Raw genomic sequence first — 19,263 nt, forward strand, 5'->3', positions numbered from 1 at the left:
GCTAGAATAGTCCTATCCTTTTTTGAAAAATTCAATTTCCACTGTCACGTTCTGAATAGGTTGTTCCCATTCACCCAGCCGCGAATGTGTACGTGCCGGTACTGTACTACTTCGTTAGAATAAATAATCTAGCTTAGTTTATGCTGCAACATACTGTTTATTAGTTTGGTCTAATAAAACATTCGAATCTAAAAATCTGATTTCTATGTTGCCGTTTGGATCCAAAATGTGAGTAGTCCGCTCATTTATATGGTCTTAACTCTGCTATGCCGTGGCTCTGACCAACTATTTTCGGGTGTGATTTTGAGGCTTACATTTGTCGCATCATTTCTGAAGCGGACCAACTGAAACTCTGCCAGTCGTGATGGATTTGATAAAGTAAACCAATAAATATCAACATTTGCAAATTAAGCTAAGTTCTACCATGAAAAACTGGTGACCGTACATTTGAACCCATGTACATTTGAACTCATGCGTATATCCACGGGTTCAATCTATATGCGGGTGCTAAAACCCATGGGTTAGGGTTAGTATGGGTTTAACTATCCGTGAAACAAAAAAAATTCCATAGGTGCAATAGCATACAGGTGCAATTGTCATGGGTTCAAATGAACGTGGGTTCAAATGTAATGGAACCTAAAAAACTATGTATTGATTTATGTATTTGCTTGACGAAAAAATTCTGATGACTTGCCTAAACTATAGAATTAAGAGATTCGACTGTTTTTTTTTCGTGGAAATCACATTGGAAAATGCTGTGCCTTACAATACTTTTATTATATATTTATTTTCGAAGCACTTTACTTCGTACCGTTTATGTTACACTTGGGAGATGCTAAAATTTTAATAAAATCCTCCCTTTAACAAGACCATATTCTTTCGTGACAATAGCGATTCAAGTATCCTATAACTTCTTGAACATTTTAACATATTTTCAGTTGAATTAAAAATGAAGGCATTTTTAGTCATCATTATATTTTCTATGCCAATACGCGGAGAATGGTTTTCTTCATTTTCCCACATGGAAAAGCTGTTAGGAAAAGAAGTTGACCTCCTGAAATCTCTGAGCGATTACATCACTTATGAAAATTCAAGACTGAATTATCTGGAAGAGGCATTGAAAATCATGAACACTACTTCATGTAGTTCTGCAAGTAATGTCAGAGCATGTATGGAAAATCCAATTAATCAGTACGCACTTATGAAGCGGTTAGCATACGTTTGGGAAGGAGTAAGAAGCGCTGTGAGCGATAGAAACGCATCTGAGAAATTTTTATGGACAATTGACCGCAACCGTCCTACGTTACCAACTTCTCTTGATGTCTTTGGATCGATTAGCGGATTAATTCGTATTCAGTTAATTTACGGTATCTCTGCACATGATATGGCTCTTGGGATAATTGGGAAATCTGTTTCTGGAATTTCACTTTCTGCGGGAGACTGTTATGACATCGGTGATGTTGCTTTGGCGAATAACCAGTCTCAAATTTGTGCGGAGTGGCAAGAAACTGCCTTGAATAAAATGAGAAATGGTGACAACTCCATAAACGCCGAAAAAGTATTATATCTGTTAGCTAGATGCGTGTATGCACACGGTAACTTACCTATGGCGTATGAAACATTGCGAGAGATTGCCAGATTTGCCCCGGATTTTATTGAAATGGCAGATTTTTATCGACATGTTATGGCGCAAGCAGAACAACAAAAGTTGGCGCCATTTCTTGGTAACTTTTACGGTGTCCTTGAAAAGTATGCCCATGAAAAACCTTTAAAAAATCACAGTCTTTTGGAACAACTTTGCCAAGGGAAGAAACCACTGACCAGAATTCAGGGACCGCCATTACGATGTTATTTGTGGGACGGAAACAGAAATCCACGCTTGTTGTTTCGTCCAGTTAAAGTAGAGATTGAAAGTGAAAAGCCGTTCGTGGCCCGCTTGTACAATTTCATAAGTGACGATGAGATCGAGATATTGAAAAAAGTATCTTCGCCTCTGATGTATCGAGCAAAAGTCAGTAACGGCGAAAGCGGGGGAAGAGAGAGCGACAGCAGAGTTACAAAAACAGTTTTTCTGGAGGAAAAACGTTTCGAAATTGTGGCAAAGATAAACAGAAGGGTAGCCGATGTTACAAAGTTTGATTCTCGTTACGTCGAAGAGTTATCAATATCTAATTATGGCGTGGGAGGTCACTACGATTTACACATGGACGCATTCGGTATAAAAGCAAAGGAAGGAAAGAATTTTGAAAACAAGGGTGATCGAATAGCGACTTTACTGATGTATCTTTCCGACGTAGATCAAGGAGGGAATACTGTGTTTCCAAATCTGAGAATTGTCGCAAAACCAATAAAGGGAAGTGCAATCCTTTGGTTCAATTTGTTGACGAACGGAACAATCGATCGTGATAGTCTTCATTCTGGCTGCCCGGTGATGACAGGAGATAAATGGATTATAAATTTGTGGGTTCGGGAAAAGGCAATTTCAACATGTAGTTTGTGCGAATCACGGATTTGCCCGGAAAATACACACAAAATGCGCTTTTATTAACTCGTATGACTATCTCATTAGGCCTAGGGTACTACCATAACTGACGTACTCAAAATAAACTTTGCTATGACAATTTCCACGGTCTTGGCACGAAATTATTTTGGCGTTTAATATTATAGAATTCCCATGACGGGCGGGGGAATTAGGTTAAGATTGCTCAATCATATAGCGATTTATTGTCGGACTAGCTGGTACGGCATGATCATTGATAAACAGTTGAGCGCTCCAATGGTACGAGTGTGGAAAATCCAAAATCAGCGACCAGAGAAGACGAGGAGTACAGAAATTATCATTTCACAAGGAATACGGACCCGCCGGTTTTAATCAGTTATGCGACGAACAGCTACCTTAAGACTTTTGCTTTCAATGTAAGAGCTGTACGTATGTATTGATACTGTTTGTTGCTGTTAGTTCGTTTTCAATTTGACTATTTTTATTTCGACTTTTTCACTTTTAAGATAGGAGGATAGGAATGCGATTAAATATTTTTGTAATTCAATTTGTCCTTATTTCGAGACATTCTAATCGACAATCGTTGAAATATTTTGGCTTAGTCTTGATACGCAAATATATATACCGTAGTTTGTATTTCTGCGTAATTTATTGAAATTAAACCTCTGCCAAACTTGAAAAGAATAAACTAACATGGCCACTGTATTTTAACAAATTCTAGTTTTTTCAATATAACAATCAACAGCAGGTAAACCAATTCAGCATATTTATGCCATATGTACCTGCTAGTGGAAAGTTTGTGAACAGAAAGGGCGTTGGTATTTTCAGGTCCGCACAGAAAGTGTCTGGAATATTTGCCCATTCAAATAGAAGCTCTACCAAAAGCTATAGGTCTAGATTGGCGCTATTTCTCGTACCTAGCGCATGGTCGCAGCAATCGTGAGAAGCAAGAGTGCTGCAAGTACACTTGTTCATCATCTATCGAAAGTTGACAACAGCTTTTTTTAAATTTTCCTTGCTTAATTTTCTGGTCTTCGCATCGCTGATAGATCAATCAAGCTATCTCGATTAAAACGCTCCTTTAACAAAACAGCAAGCACAAACAACTCAATACTGATACCTAATAAAACAGGAATCAATATGCGAGAATGTTTTTACGATTCCAAAAAGGTAACTTTACATAAACTCAATAATAGTTTACATAAGTATACAGGTGACAAGACCAGAAACACATTGATCACAACTAGATATCCTATATCGTGCGACCATATCCATATTTAAATCCTTGTAAAAGGTTCAGTAGAAAAAATTGTCCGAGTCCAAATAAGTTAATTTTCACTCATAATCTGGATTTTTTCTTAATATGACGAAACCTTCAACCACTGGATTCAATGGAAGATATTCTTCTGTAGCAAGCTCTGCTCTTTCTCCATAAGCAAGTAGCACTGGTGTTGTATGTGTTTGAAATCCTGCAATGAGAAACATATTAGAACAATGAAAACCATGATGACACAGACCAATATAAAAGTAAAGAGGATAAAATGCATATAGGAATAGCCAAGTTAATCCTTCCATATGTGGAAAGTGGATAAATTTAAGGCACTAAGCAAACACATATAACACAGTTGATCATCAGTAATACTAAACACAACAGTGAGATGTCCAGCAATAACAATGTATAACAAACCCACAAAGGGTAATCAGATGCAGGGAGTAGAACTTTTATACAATATAAGGAAAGACGATTGGCTAATCGTATGGCAAACCATAGCGACTTGTTCAGTTGCCAGTCCACGGCAAGTATAAGAATATTTAACTGTTTGTTTCAAATGTATTGACTTGTTGATGGTGAAAGCCATGTGAACCCTTGTATTATGCGAGCAGTGCAGCATCCACACACACATAATTATCAACCTTTCGAACCAACGCAAGGTAATCAGAAGTGCCTGTGATGGCAGGCCTGTCCTGATGCTTGCATGATGCGCCAATCATTGAGCCTATCAAATTATTAAAAATAACTCCACCAAGCACTTCTTTATACCTGTTATAGTTTTGGGTTTTCCAGCTTGTCCAACAACATCAACTGCCTGACCGACACGAACGCTAACTGGTAATGGTTGGAGATTTTCATCAAAAGTTACGAGCATTCGTGGCTGTATTGCGGGAACAATAGAGTATAACATGTAGTGACTCTTCCCAAGAATAACTGAAAAATTATAGAAGAGGAATAACTTTAGATCACTTATAGTTGATAAAGCAATAACAGCTATTATGTAATCAGACATCTTACATAGTAATTATTACCGGTACTTACTTTCGATAACTTTTAGAGATTATGAACTTGTTTTGATTGAATATACAATGGATAGGAAAGGCATAGGTAGGTGCAACAGCAAACTGGAACTAACGCCAGTGCTAAAGATGGAAATGCCATGTTTTCACATCTCCTTTCAAAAATGTAACAAATTGCGTTGCCTGTGTTTAGACTTTAAGAGGTCCTGTTGGAAGCAAAGCTGCGAAGCCATTGTTTTTTGGTCTTGTTTTTAGTCGCATATACTTTCGCTATTCATTTTCTATAAACTAACTTTTAACTTTTCTATATCCCTGTTTGATGTGAAGCTGTGATAAGCTCTTGACATTACAAATGCAAAAATTTTCTTTTTGTATCCACTGAATCATCTGTTTTTACAAAACTGTACGTATCAGGCAATAAAAACAAACTATTAAACCTTGGAAAAACAACATAATTGTACTTACTGTTTTTAACATCCAAGAATGAAATAATGACAGAGAGTAGAGAACCGAGTGCAACAGGACTGAGAAGTTGTCTATCACTGTGGAACGGTTGTAGTGTCAACGTTCCCTAGATATAAAAAACATATTACAGAAATCTACATTTCACAAAGTAATGAAATCAAAATTTAAAATGCAAAGTACCTTGCCCAAATGAACAAGTCCTTGTGACAGCCGTACAAGGAATAGATTACTGGCATCCTTGCTGTAATAAACAGCTAAATTTCTCAACATCTGTGCAAGTCTTGCGTTGTTAGTACCTGAAAAAAATAAATACATAAGTTGATAACAAGCACACTGGAGGTTTAAAACTATTTCAGATATACCCCAAAGTATTGGTATTTATTGAAGCATGTTTAATAAGTCCACAATAATATAAGCCTATTTGGGATTTTGAAAACGAAATGAAGTGAAAATCAAAGTCTCCAAGCTCTGTCAATTTAAACTACCGTATTTGCTTGTTTTGTAGCCCGGGCCCATATTTTTTTCAACCAACTCGCTAACCGGGCCCTTATTCAAGCACGGGGGCTTGTTATTTTCGATCGTTACAATAATTAATATATTGTTATTTCCAGTTCTCAAGTATGATTTAAACGAGAATAACGAAAATTTTGACTTTTCCTACGCACCACAGACACAAATCCGCAAAAGAAGAAAAGTTTTGCGACGCCCTATCAATATTGAACCGGCGTACTTGGGCGTCGCGACGCCCAGTTTGAGAACCATGGTGTTACGTAATCAATGCTATCTGTTATGTACTTGGACGCCTAAGGCGTGAGTGTTATCTACTGGCGCTTAAAATTCAACAGCGTTGCGACAAAAGCGCTTCTCATTTCCTATTGTTCTCTACCACTGAAAAATCAGCATTTATATCGGGCGGGTATTCAAACGGGCGTTAAAACGAGTATATACGGTAATATGAAATTGTCATATTGACCAGGTCAAAATATACAGAATCAGTCACGCATTTCGTGGTCCAGAACTTAAATGTTATTAAGCATCATATGAGCATGAACCGTTGAAAAATAAATACCAGAAAAATAACTTTGACAGGTTCACAATTTCACCTGAATTGTTCAACTGGTACATACTGGCATCTCTGTTGACTTAGTGCAACAACACATGCATAATGAAAACTGTTCCTTGAAAACTTCGATATTAGTAATGTATTTGATTTAAGATGATGGTACCTAGCGCTTTGACTAATGTTACATGAAACAAATTTTAGCTGTAATTATACTCACCACTTCCAACTAATCCCATTCCGAATATTGCATTGTGTGAAACATCATTATCTGAATCGTGACTGAACTTCGACAAGGTATCGAGCACAGGTAGTTGTGGATTAGACACAGAGATAAGTGATAGAGCAAGTGGAACAGTTCGACGTACTGATGGCTCCCCATAACGGAACTGAAATAGAGATTAAAACAAGATAATGTATAGAATTAAGACCAGATGAGCAGTGGAAGCGCGCAAGGTTGGTAATCAACAAGCTTGAGGGAAAATGAGTTCGGGTCCTGTTGAAGACAATTTCAAAAAGCATCGAACGTTTACAATGGGAGTGAATCAAGAAAGATTCTTCATTGCACCATATACCGATGCTGGGTTACCCACGGCCCTCGGATGATGCTGAATAACCTTCCAAGTTTCTCATAGGTTTCCCACCAGATGGTATGTAAGTATGAATAATAATGTACCTTAACTAGCTATATATGAATGCGCCTGGAGTGGGCCACTTCCATACGCCCCATGCTAATTCTCGGGTAAACTGTTAAATTTGATTATAAACTATAATAATGTATAGGTCAGCATTTTTATTCTGTAAATGCAAGCCTTTATTAATTCAAGTTAGCTTGATCATAATTTTGTACATGGTTAAGAGGTAATGCAATGTGAAACCAATCAAACTTGTAATTAAAAATACAAACCATATGTCCAAAGGTACGGAATGCCATTTCAGAACCAATTTCTTCTCCCATAGCCACAAGAGCAATGCCGAGAACTGCAGCTGCTTGACGTGACATTCCCCAATCAGTTTTTGATTTTTTCTTTTCGTCAGATTTTGAATCTTTCTTGCTAGAGGAAGATGAGGATGATTTAGATGATGATTCTCCTGCTTTCTTATCACTGGATTTTGCATCTCCTGATGATTCTTCGTTTCCTTCATCTTTATTTACAACTTCACTACAAATATGCAACATCTCTTGGATCTTCAATACATTACCAGTGCCTGTAATAAGTTTTAATAATTTCACGCTGAGTATAAATTTTGCTTGATTTATAATAGATATCATAATATCAATTTCTCCAAAAAATATAATATTTCTGACAAATGCACTATTTTAATCTTAAATTAGCGAAATGATTTTAATACGCATCCAAATCATTATATAAGTTATTTACAGCATTGACTTGAAATGCATAGTCTTGTGTCAATCGTTATTCGTTGATGCGTAATGTATCACCGTAAATCCATATCGTTTCAATATCTCTTGATATTTCAGTCGTCAGTGACTCATAAATGAGTCTTTTCCTTTACTTCTGAGTGTGTGCGCGTGAGTGACCTAGCTTTGCGTGAATCTCTCATAAAACTAAAAAACATTACAAATAATTGCTCAGAATAAGACCCAATTCGCAATCCAACTATTATTTTCTATATATTGTAAATTTGTACATTTGTGTTATTCATCCAGTGCCTTGTTCAGAGTGAAAGTGCTAAAAAGTCATAAAAAATCTCTCTCTCACCAGCATAGGCACAAACATCAACCAATATCCTTGCAAAACCTTTCAATGGTTCAGGAACAACTTCCAATGCAGCTAATATGGCTTCAACTGCTTCTTGTTTACCTGCGAATCAAAAGATATTATAATAAGCTACATTCAAGACTATATTCATACTATTTGATACTTTAAATTATTCATTTTAGTAAATATTTGAAGTTGCACCTTATCATTTTCTGCATTAGAAATATCAATTTCTATTACTCTACTATACCATAAGTTGCGCATGTTTCCATAAGTTAATCCAATTTAAAACAATCGAATATTAAATATACAAAAATATTCAATTTTCAAAGAATCATTACCCAGTACCAACTATTATTTAACAATGAAACAGGAAAATTATACCGAATACATGTATCCTGTCTAAAAACAACAAAATCCCTCCCTGGTTGGGAACCGCTGCAATAGACTATGTAGGCAGAACATTTTTTTGATCAATTCATTCCTGTAAGCCCAGAGAACTCAATTCCCATTTTATTTATACTATCACATTTTTTTGTCTATATATAATTTCACATACCAAGAACAGCCAGTCCCAGGGCAAGTGCTATATATCTTGCATACGTATCTTTAAGTTCGCTTTCCGGTCTTTCAATCAGAGTTTGCAGAAGACCTGACGTTACTTCACTGTTGCATGAACCGACGGATACAAGGCCACAAGCAAGAGCTGTGATTCCAACTACTTCCATGTTTGATTTAGAATCGGCCATGACTGGGAGTAGAAGTGATATAATGTCCTCTCTGTTAGAACCAGCATATGCCAAACCAAGTCTGTAAATTATGATAACAAAAAATATGTAAATTTCAACGGAAATGCATGATAAATTTGTTGAATGTTGTTAGTAACTTTTTCAACCAATAAGTACTAATCTTGCAAAAACAAGGAGACTTGCTGTCAAAGAATTTAGTTTCTATGACTTTGAAATTTGTAATATCACAAAATACACAATGGCATTGCATATGATCAAATGTTAGACAGCCTGGTGGATACAATGTAGAACTTAACTCTGTCGACATCGCAGGTGAAACGTCTTGGTTAACACCTCATGCCAAGACACTAACCCTGACTAACTAAAGTGCAATAAACTGGAATATGTTGGACCTTCAAAAACAGTAGCTCCATATGTATCAGTGGCTACTCATACAGAGCCTTGTTCAGAGTAGAGATGTGAGGAGGCCATATTACCCGGCTGCTTCCTCATCTCAGGTGTAATAAATTGAGCAGGAAACGGCAACCCCGAAAAATTACAGCACTTCAAAAATAGCAGCCACTTATGTATAAGATAATTCCTGTACAAAGCCTTGTTTGAACAAAAGCATTACATGGCTGATCCCTGTACTTCTGTACCCTGTACCTGTACTTCTCACACACACAAACCTAGCTTATATATTACTATTTAAGTATTCACATAAACAAGGTGTAAACTTACCCCAGAATAGAACCAACTCTCATGACATTACTGTTATGAAGAACATAATCTGATAACAATGCAAGAGCTGGATCACAGTCATTCCTCACACCACTGTTCACTATTCCACATGCCAAGAGAGCGCCTGAACAAAAACAACATGAAATTTATTTGAAAACTTCCGGTGAAACTGATCAAATTATATGGTCCATTAAATAGCTGATAAAATCGTAAAAACAACTGAAACAATCGATTTTTGTGTTTTTAGGAACAAAAGAACAGAATCTCATGCATCATATTATAAGTTTTACCAAAAAGACTCAGTTATTTCATAAACTAAAGCTGCAAAGTCGGGATATTTAACAAGTCGAATGTGATCGTTGTCTGAAAACAATTTTGACTCTGATTCAGAGTTGTCCAAGTCAAAGGACATTTTGACTCCAGCTCCGAACATCCAAGAAAATCGAATATCAACAATACAAACTTTACAAATGCAAGCTTTCTTCAAAGACTGTTAATAACGTTTAGTCAACTTGACTTATTTTTGAGCTTCTGTAAATTTTTTGACCTTGAGTATAACCATTAAAAGTCGGACCCTGACAAATTCAATATTTCAACTCCTACTCCAGAGAGTTTAAAAAATATGACCAACTCCAACCATATTTCAGTTGCACTATAAATATCCATTGTTGAATCAATCATGCCCAAAATAGGATAATTTCGAAACCCAAAAAATATTTACCTAGGAATGTAAATGAACTCACCCGATTTAATATAATCTTCAGATGAGTATAAATATTTATCAATTTGAGTCAAACCTCCATCCACATCCCATAACAAAACAAGACCAAGGGATGCAGTAGCAGCAAGCATACCTAAAGATAGTAACTTTTTAGTATACTTGTTAAAACAAATGTCATTTCCAAAGGTTTCCATAATTGAAAGTAGAGATAAAAATATCTGAGAATAATATCGATCCAATTAATTAAAAATTTTAATGAAAAACATTGATTGTGAATTGTGATTCATCTGAATTTTCAATCTGTATCAATCCTTTCACCTCTAACAAGCATCTACTGAGTAAGTTCAAGTACATAAAGCTCAAAGATGAACTGAGTATTAGCAACGTCGCTGCTGGCATCATGGTCGCACTGGTACCAGTAAATATTTAATCTTTCCTATTTGAAAAATTTACATCTGAGATGATTAATATATATTTTATTATTTACAATAACTAAGAGTTGGAATACAATACCATGATCTTTATTCTTATAAATCCACTTGCTATCTTCAGCAGTCAGAAGTTTGTCTTGACCAAATCCTGCATTGACCAGTCCATTCACATAAGATGAAGCCAAGTTCATGCGTGCTGAATCAACATTTGAACCAGATGGTCCAAGTCCAGGTCCTATGGTGAATTTTTTTTTTAACAAACAAGGGTTATAATGAGAGATACTCGCTAAAACCCATCACATTTTGCTGAATGACCATGACAGAGTAAATGCATATAAACTAAATATTTTTGGGTGCTTTGGAAAAGCATCTCAAAAAAAAATTAAAAAAAAAATTGGCTGCTAAGAACTTAATTGGTTCTCACTGTTGTTCTCCAGATGAGTTTTGTAGATATCGTCAGGTGTTTTAGGATCCATGATGTCAAGTTCCCTGGAAAAAATGTGAAGAAATAGATCTGATGTTCAGTTATACAATCATTGGCCATCTGTGGGCTCTTTGGCCTAAAAGTTAGCATAATGATCCTAAATATGTTAAACTCACATTATATCGTTATACAATACAAACCTTGCTAATGTGAGAAAGTTGGAATTGAGATGAGTGTTGCTCATAATTTCATTCAATTCCTCAGTTTCATCTAATTCATCGTTCAATTCAAGAAAAACTTGTTGCCTCCCAAGAATGAAAGATAACTGTTTCTGCATAATTCTGCAATGTAAATGATATATTCCACATCAATAATGACAATAAAAATATAGGATAAACAATGCCTCTACTGAGAATCAATTCCAATTTGACTTCAATTTTGTACAAAATTCAAATTAGTTTCCAGATGTTGAGAATGTCAAATGTTACTATTCATCTCCTACATATATCTATTATTTATATGCCTTCTGCTTTAAACAAAACTCTGCACAAGCAGTGACTGCCAAGTAAGGACCTACTATAGTTTAGAACAGGGGTGGGCAAGGTGGCCAGGGGGCCAAAAATTTTGCCCACCTAGACTAGTGTGATGTGGAAAGTTGCATTTTATAAACAATATGTACAGTGTTACAAAAAGCAAAAAAGTAAAAAACAATAAGCCACATGCCAAAATCAAATTCAATCATTATCTCGACAAATTCCTTGAGCTATTCTCTAGCTCAAACATCAAAATTTGGTTTTAGTTTGAGTTACTTAACGAGCCGGATTGGCCCGCGGGCCGTAGTTTGGCCATGCCAGGTTTTGAAGGACTGGAATCTTTCCAGTTTGGCATTGCATACCCAATTTATCATAGCCTGCGTGTGCTCGTATCATAATTAAATCTAAAGCTTTAACCACTAAGCCATTACACCCACTTTTGTAATGTTTATGAAATGATTGAAAAAATATATTTAGATAATCTACAACATCACTCACGGATCTTTGCAGGATTGAAACAGTTCAGTAATAACATCCATGTCATTCAATTGTAAAGCAAGTCTCATTGCTTCAGCATACCGATCAAAATTTCTGAACAATCTTATAGTTGTCTTCAACAACGTTATATTCTCTGGATCGGGTGTATATGGCACACAGCTGAAATAGAAAAAAGTTTTTTCGTTGCATCGAATGATATTGAGAAAACCGAATGATAATTTAAAAAGATCTATGGTGTTCATAGTGATATACATTCGAACATTGCTGTCTTGTTATTTTATGGAAAATGCAACAGAATTTACCTTGTTAGATAAAGACAAACTCTCGAAAAAGTACTCTTTTCAACAAATTTATCAAGTAATTCAAGTTTGTTTATTTCCATCAATAAATCACAAGCATCCGTCTCTCCATTGTGCTTCATGTTATAGGGAACAATATCCTGAAACAAAACAAATTTGAAATTATAATTTTATAATTGATGCTTATTCAAACATTTTGCTCCCAACAAGGCCCTGTGCAAGCAGCCACTGCCATATCACAACAAATATCTCTGGTCCGGCATTGACGACCTAATTTATGATTTACACCCTGAGTGAGGTGGAGGTCATGAGATTTGAACCTGAGATGTGTAATCTGCGATAACAACACTATTGAGCTAATCTATATTTAAGTAGTATCCAATCGCAGAGTCACCGTTTAGACCCTTACATTTCCATCTAGCATTGAAAACCTATATAGTTATCTGTTTATCAATGCCATAGTGGAACTCTTCAATCAATAGTCCTTCCATTCAAAGTGGAGGGTTCAGGACCTTGCTCCGAGCTAACCATGTGTGTAATGAATTGGGTAGAGAGTGAATCGAAAGGATCATGGCTATCATAAAAATAAACGCTTCTTACATATCAGTGTCTGCTTATACAAGGCCTTATTCAGAGTGATAGGCATGAAATAAGCATCACATAAAAAATTAGTCTTACAAAAAATTAAATTTGGAATATTGTAAATGTAATCCACCTCTATTAAGTTGCCAAGTGCATCCAACTTCTTAGCATCTGGTTCCCCTTCTGCATCCATAATCTCCTTCCATTCAGAAGCTACCTCGCCTGATAAATGTCTGATGAATAAACAAGTATATTAATAAACAGGACTGAAATTAATTGAAAAGTATTGTATACTTCAATTGGTAAATATTAAAAAAAATTGATTTCAATTAATTTCATGAATTTTGAGATTAGAGCCATTAAGGCTTTAAAATTTACAACTGCATCTCTGAATGATTTCTGTAGGTTTTATTTATTCTTCAGTGAAATAATATTTTTTTTTATCGAGAACACACCTGACATATTCATGTCCCCAAGATCCAATTTCTTCCTGAGTACCAACGAGTCGATATTTTAAGCATTCTCTTTCTTCTGACATTGTCATTCCTAGCACTGATACAATGTCAGCACAAAATTTCTGAAAAAGGGGTAAAAATACTTTCATTTCAAACAGAAATTTTCCAATCAGACAATGAAGCCTGATTTGTGTACGATTGAGATGGTCCAGTTGTTGCTCCAAATTAAAAAGTTATAAACAGAGGCAGAGCTGTGAACATCTGTTTTGGTGACAAAAACTTTGCGAATACAAATTTTCTTTATTTGTCGTAGTCAACTTAGTGCTTTCTCAATTCTCTCAAAAACTTTTTGACTTCTAATATCACCGTCAAAAGTCCAGACTTAGACTCCGATGCCAAAAGAAAAAAAAAAAAAATCAATCAGCATTATAATATAAGAGCAATTTTTCTTCAATGTGATTTATCTCAACAACTGCTATGATTCACTTAAAATATCCTTTCTGACATACTTTGTTTCTGCCATCTGGAATTTTTTCATAAATTTCTTTCAAAGTCCCATAATGTGGTCGAAGAAATTTTAATGGTTTTGGTACAGATGTTAATGATGCAGTAGATGAACGAATCTTCGTTCGTAAAATTTCAAGAGCTGAGTGGTATAAAGAAGAGTCATCTTCCTGTAAAAAAAAGTGAAACTAAAAGGATAGGTACATAATTTTCAACAGCAGAGGTAATCATTCTTAAATATAAACTTCGAAAAAGGCAATGTAGTCATTTGTTTACATAATTGTGGTCTAGTGGGGTTGAATCTGAGAACAATTACAAGTTAACCCTTTCCCACCCCCCTAAAAAAAAACTTCGGAAGCGTCCTAGATTTCTGGCACTTTGACAATTTTGGTTTTAATCCTTTTTAATGATTTTTTTAATGATTTAATCCTAAAGTGTCATACACAAACATAATTTCAAGTGATAAATAAGTTTTTATTCATTTTCATAGAAGTATTTAAGAAATTTATTGGTTCTGTTATTTGGGTCATCCTAGAAAACAAAGCTTGCACTTCATCACATAATATATTATACTGTATTACACAATTTCTATTCCTCAAACTATAATTACCGTAAATCATGGGAAATACCTTGTAACTTGTGTTGAATATTGGATATGATTAGAAAATCATTAGTCAAAAGTGAAATCTTATTATAACCATAATAGGTCCACATATCGTATATGCTCGCGAATAGGCCGAATTTAAAACTCAAAAAAAAAAGTTGCCAAACTAAGGGACCGTTCTCGCATAACTCAGATTGCACCAAAAAATCGACTCATTCGCGCATCAGAATTTTATCACGCAACGAGATGATATTATGCTGACTTGCCGGTAATTCCAAACGCTTCAAACCATACCAAGTTCTCACGATGAAAAAGTGTGCACGCACACACACACACGCTTGTGAAAGTGGATTGTCTTATCATACAGCATTACACATACAGACAACACAATCAGTTAAAAAAGACTTCAAACCTTCAATCTTTCCACACATAGATTCAATTCATCCAGTAGTTGTTTGTCTTCATCAGTCTAGATTAAAAAAGTTATTATATTAATAAAAGTCAACCAACCGAAGGTGTAAATTTATATAAAGCAAAAATAATGAAATAAAAAAAGGATGAAGTAGGCTAATTTATTTTTTAACCATTCTTGAGGTTTCGTTTCTCCGTGTTCAGGTGTGCAAAGGAGGGGATGTTTTAACTTCAATTTTCTCATTAGCTAAATATTTTTACATCCTTGATTTCTTATTTATATAATTTTTGAGAAACCTGATTTCACACCGCCGAGCCAAGGAGCCTCAAATTCTTCTAGATGCGCATTGATCAATGTATAACCATATATTCTTTATCAAAAGCCTTGCCTCAAAGAGCAGGAAAATATTGAAAGCCAGTGACATTAAGATTACAACTGAAAAAGATACCGGTAGGCTAGAATATGACTAACCAACTCAGGTTCTTTTTCCTCTTTCTTTTCTACTTTGTCTTTTTCATTGGTAGGTTTCTCCGCTGGTGTTTCTTTAGAGGTTACAGGAGCCATTCGTTTTTCAAACTTTATTTCAACTCAACTACAGTTATCTGAAGTAAACGCACAAACAATCGTGCACTAGTGTTAGCACCAGCAACTCCGAATATTACATGGAAAATAAACATGAGTCATCGTTCAAAACCATGACAAGCAAATTTGAAACAAATCATATGGTGGCGTAAAAAAAAGTTTTAACATAAAATTGGGATCCCTAGAAAATTCTGACCATATAATCAAGGAATTTTGACTTAAAATTCTCATTCTAATTCTGGAATTAATTTTGAATTCCATGAGGACATTTATAAACATTTTCACGCCTATTATTATACTGAATATGTACGGGGGTATAAATAAATTAATTTTTTGGAGTTCAATACGACACGTTCGCGATAGAGTTGAGATTCAATTTTGGCATTTTAAATTCTAAAAAAATGTTCTAAAATTCTAAAAAAATTTACGTATGACAAAATTGATCCAACCCAAATGTTACGTGTTTTTTCATCACCTGTATAATTTTTCAGTATTTTATGTGACGTCTATCTAACTGAAGCCACAAAAGTTGCCACGGGCGCCAGTGCCACCCATGCTGCATCGCGCCTTACTTTCGGTACGATTATTTCCAAAGTGACTGTCACTTCGGTTATTTCTAAGGTTTGGATAGGTTTCATAAACAGGTACGGTAGGCGCTCGTTTCTCAATCAGTTCTCGAAAGAAATAAAAACATGTGATAAATTTAATGAGGGATAGGGAAATCTGCTTTATGTAGAGATGCCTCTCGCAGTGTGGACGACTTTCTCATTCGAAAACTTGCGATATTCTGCTTTCCTGTTAATTGACTAGCTGGAGTTATGAAAAAAAAATTGTTGACAGTTTTAAGCAAAATGGAATTAGCATCACAATTCTCAAGTATTTTGAAAATTCTATTGATTTTAATAGGGTACGCAAAGTTCTCTTCCTTCTCTTTTCGTTAATTACTAATCAGTAATAGCTTTCTGCTAGTTCACTATAGATTTGTTTTGTCAATCTCAAGGCAGTAAATGCAGAAGGAAATTTTCTATTATCTTGATCACTTTTTGCTTTTGGGTAATCTTGTCAATTGCTGGGGTCTCGTGCAGTTTCGTACCTAACCTACTTCTACTAGGCGTAGCATATCAATTTTTTCACCTGTCAATCCTAACCCCCACCTGACTACGCCATCCAAAAATTACGTCACTACGACATCACAATCACATCATAGAGCTTGCCAAATATACATATGATCGCCCGAAGTGGCATTGGCGCCGACGATAAAGAGCTGACTGACGTCATCGATCTCTCTCCTATCGGCAAGAAAACGAGAGAAATAGCTTTTCTATTTCGGGTGCTCGTCTGCGCGTCTTGGATGGCAGTTCATATAGTTTGAAGGGCTATATTACGTCACTGTGACGTAATTTTTGGATGGCGTAGTCAGGTGGGGGTTAGGATTGATATGTGAAAAAATTGTTATTCTACGCCCACTAGAAGTATGTACACGAGACCCAATTGCTGCGGTCTTTAGTTTGATAGTTCTAACATAAAAAAAAATATTAGTAGTCTAATTACTGAATTAATAATATTTTCGTAATAATAACCTATCATTTCAGCAAGCAATTGCCATAAATCGTGAACAATATGTTTGCAATTAGACAAACAAGAATACTTTTTAGAACTGATCGATTGCTGAAATGCAATGGTATCGTGCGCAGAGGTAAAGATGCAATGTCTACAGCAGCAGCTCAAGGGATCGAGAAAATCCCACCACCACCGCTAGAAGGAAGTAAAGAATTTCCACCAAAAATTGTAAAAATAGTCGATGAAATCTCAAATCTTACACTCATAGAAGTATCGGAATTAAACGAACTCTTAAAAATCAAATTGAATATCAGTGATATTCCAATGATGGTTGGTGGAGGTATTGCTCCCGGTGCCAGTGCTGCTCAAGCGGAAGATGAAGCTCCAGCTTCGAAAGAACAAACTGAGTTCACAGTCAAACTTACTGCTTTCAAACCAGATTCAAAAGTTAAATTAATCAAAGCAATTAAACTTTTAATGCCAAACCTCAATCTTGTAAAAGCGAAAGGATTTGTGGAAAGTGTACCACAAATTGTACGACAAGAAATACCAAAAACAGAAGCTGAGGAATTATCAAAAACATTAACGGAGGCAGGTGGAACTGTTGTTATTGAATGATCTATTTATGAATTTTTTTTAAAAAAGCTTTCAAATCATAAAAAGTGGTTATACTTTAGCAAAGGCTTCCAGGAAACTGTTCAGAGAATTACTATATTTCAATTATTGATTTATGTATTTGACATCATTTTAAAGCAGGCAATTGGTCTTTATTACCTTTTTTGATCTTTATTAGAAACTGAACCAAACGTGGCAAGGTCTGAAAATTGTCCATAGGCAGAGCTATACAGTCATGCTTTCATTGGAGGTTCAAACTGCTGGGTGAAACCGCGGGCCGAACCTTTAACTAAGCATGCTTAACCGTATATTGAATGAGGTTTGCAAAATTTTGAAAATCCTAAATTCAGATTTTTTTTCAAACTGGATTTGAATATAATTTTTCCCTTGACACCATAACCCTGGTGGTAACTTCGGTCAAACATGGACGATTTGATATCAACAACAAAACTTTAAACCTAGCATAGTGTTTCCCAACCAGAGTCCGCAAAGGCATTTGAATGAGTCCGCAACGAGCCAGAAATTCACTGCGGGCCGCAAACGTTTTTTTTTGCAAAAGTTAACTATCAGCCAAGTAACGATTTACGTTAAAATTCACATAAAACATAAAAAGCAAGTTTATCCACATAACATTAATCAAGTCAATTATTACTAGTTACTGAGTATGGCTGGGCATATATTCGAATATTCAACTATTAGAATAGCAATTCACTATTCGAAAATTTGGTAACAGGTGACGCGACAGGTCAAAACGATTGGATTTCACAACTCACTTGCGAATTTCTGACGAAAACCCGAGCACACGTATAGTGTTACTAGCGAGTTCAAACAACGAAAAATTATTTTTTTTAGTAGGTGTCAATGGTGGCAACCCAGATTTTCTGAATTAAAAAGCGGCAATACAAAAAAACTGAAAATAAAACGGAGAACACGATAACTTTTGTTTTATGATTGTACGCGACCGATTAAAAACGCTTCTTTAGACATCGCAAATCGCAGAATTTCGGGTGATACTTTAGTATATGTACCAGGGCATTTTCCCTTAGGCCTCCACATTGGTACGTACAGTACTGGAGAGCCGTAAGTGCTTTAGACATCGCAAATCGCAGAATTTCGGGTGATACTTTAGTATATGTACCAGGGCATTTTCCCTTAGGCCTCCACATTGGTACGTACAGTACTGGAGAGCCGTAAGTGTTGTACGAACAGCTCAGATTTGTTGAATTCACAAAAATACGAATAAAAACAAAATATAATCGGGCACATTATCACACATTTTTGTGTCCACGGATTGTTATGGTATTTTCTGATTAGTATTGCTTTTATTTTGTCAACACAACCGCAGATTAAAATGATCACTATTAAATTAATATACCGGTACTTTAAATATATTTTTTAATAAGTACTAAATCAAGTTGTACTTTCTGGAAATTTATAGCAGATAGTAGGATTTTTCTAACGACGATAACAAATTTGCATGATCTCTAAGAATATATATCAAAACTAAATATAATCGGGCAATATGTTAGCAGA

General features: G+C 35.5%; 3 protein-coding genes across 3 annotated transcripts; 2 read left to right on the forward strand and 1 right to left on the reverse strand.

Moving 5' to 3' along the window:
* Positions 1–939: 939 nt before the first annotated feature.
* On the forward strand, positions 940–2,724 carry LOC120342683 (prolyl 4-hydroxylase subunit alpha-2-like). The gene has a single exon (XM_039411621.2). It carries the CDS (start codon positions 950–952, stop codon positions 2,546–2,548), a length of 1,599 nt encoding a protein of 532 aa, XP_039267555.2. The 5' UTR covers positions 940–949; the 3' UTR covers positions 2,549–2,724.
* A 917-nt stretch (positions 2,725–3,641) lies between these two features.
* Positions 3,642–15,647, reverse strand: LOC120342422 (26S proteasome non-ATPase regulatory subunit 2-like). The gene is made up of 20 exons (XM_078110871.1): positions 15,445–15,647; positions 14,974–15,030; positions 13,963–14,127; positions 13,454–13,575; positions 13,132–13,231; positions 12,420–12,556; positions 12,118–12,276; positions 11,287–11,427; positions 11,087–11,151; positions 10,745–10,897; positions 10,254–10,364; positions 9,511–9,634; positions 8,601–8,851; positions 8,042–8,143; positions 7,225–7,526; positions 6,538–6,706; positions 5,438–5,553; positions 5,258–5,363; positions 4,542–4,706; positions 3,642–3,969 (listed from the first exon to the last, which is right to left on the reverse strand). Exons 1-20 carry the CDS (start codon positions 15,535–15,537, stop codon positions 3,836–3,838), a joined length of 2,772 nt encoding a protein of 923 aa, XP_077966997.1. The 5' UTR covers positions 15,538–15,647; the 3' UTR covers positions 3,642–3,835.
* Positions 15,648–17,125: 1,478 nt separating this feature from the next.
* LOC120342428 (large ribosomal subunit protein bL12m-like) lies at positions 17,126–17,925 on the forward strand. The gene has a single exon (XM_039411260.2). The coding sequence runs from the start codon at positions 17,176–17,178 to the stop codon at positions 17,731–17,733; it is 558 nt and encodes a 185-aa protein (XP_039267194.2). The 5' UTR covers positions 17,126–17,175; the 3' UTR covers positions 17,734–17,925.
* Positions 17,926–19,263: the final 1,338 nt, after the last annotated feature.

This window comes from Styela clava, chromosome 3, assembly GCF_964204865.1.
Source record: "Styela clava chromosome 3, kaStyClav1.hap1.2, whole genome shotgun sequence".
NCBI classification, from domain to species: domain Eukaryota; kingdom Metazoa; phylum Chordata; class Ascidiacea; order Stolidobranchia; family Styelidae; genus Styela; species Styela clava.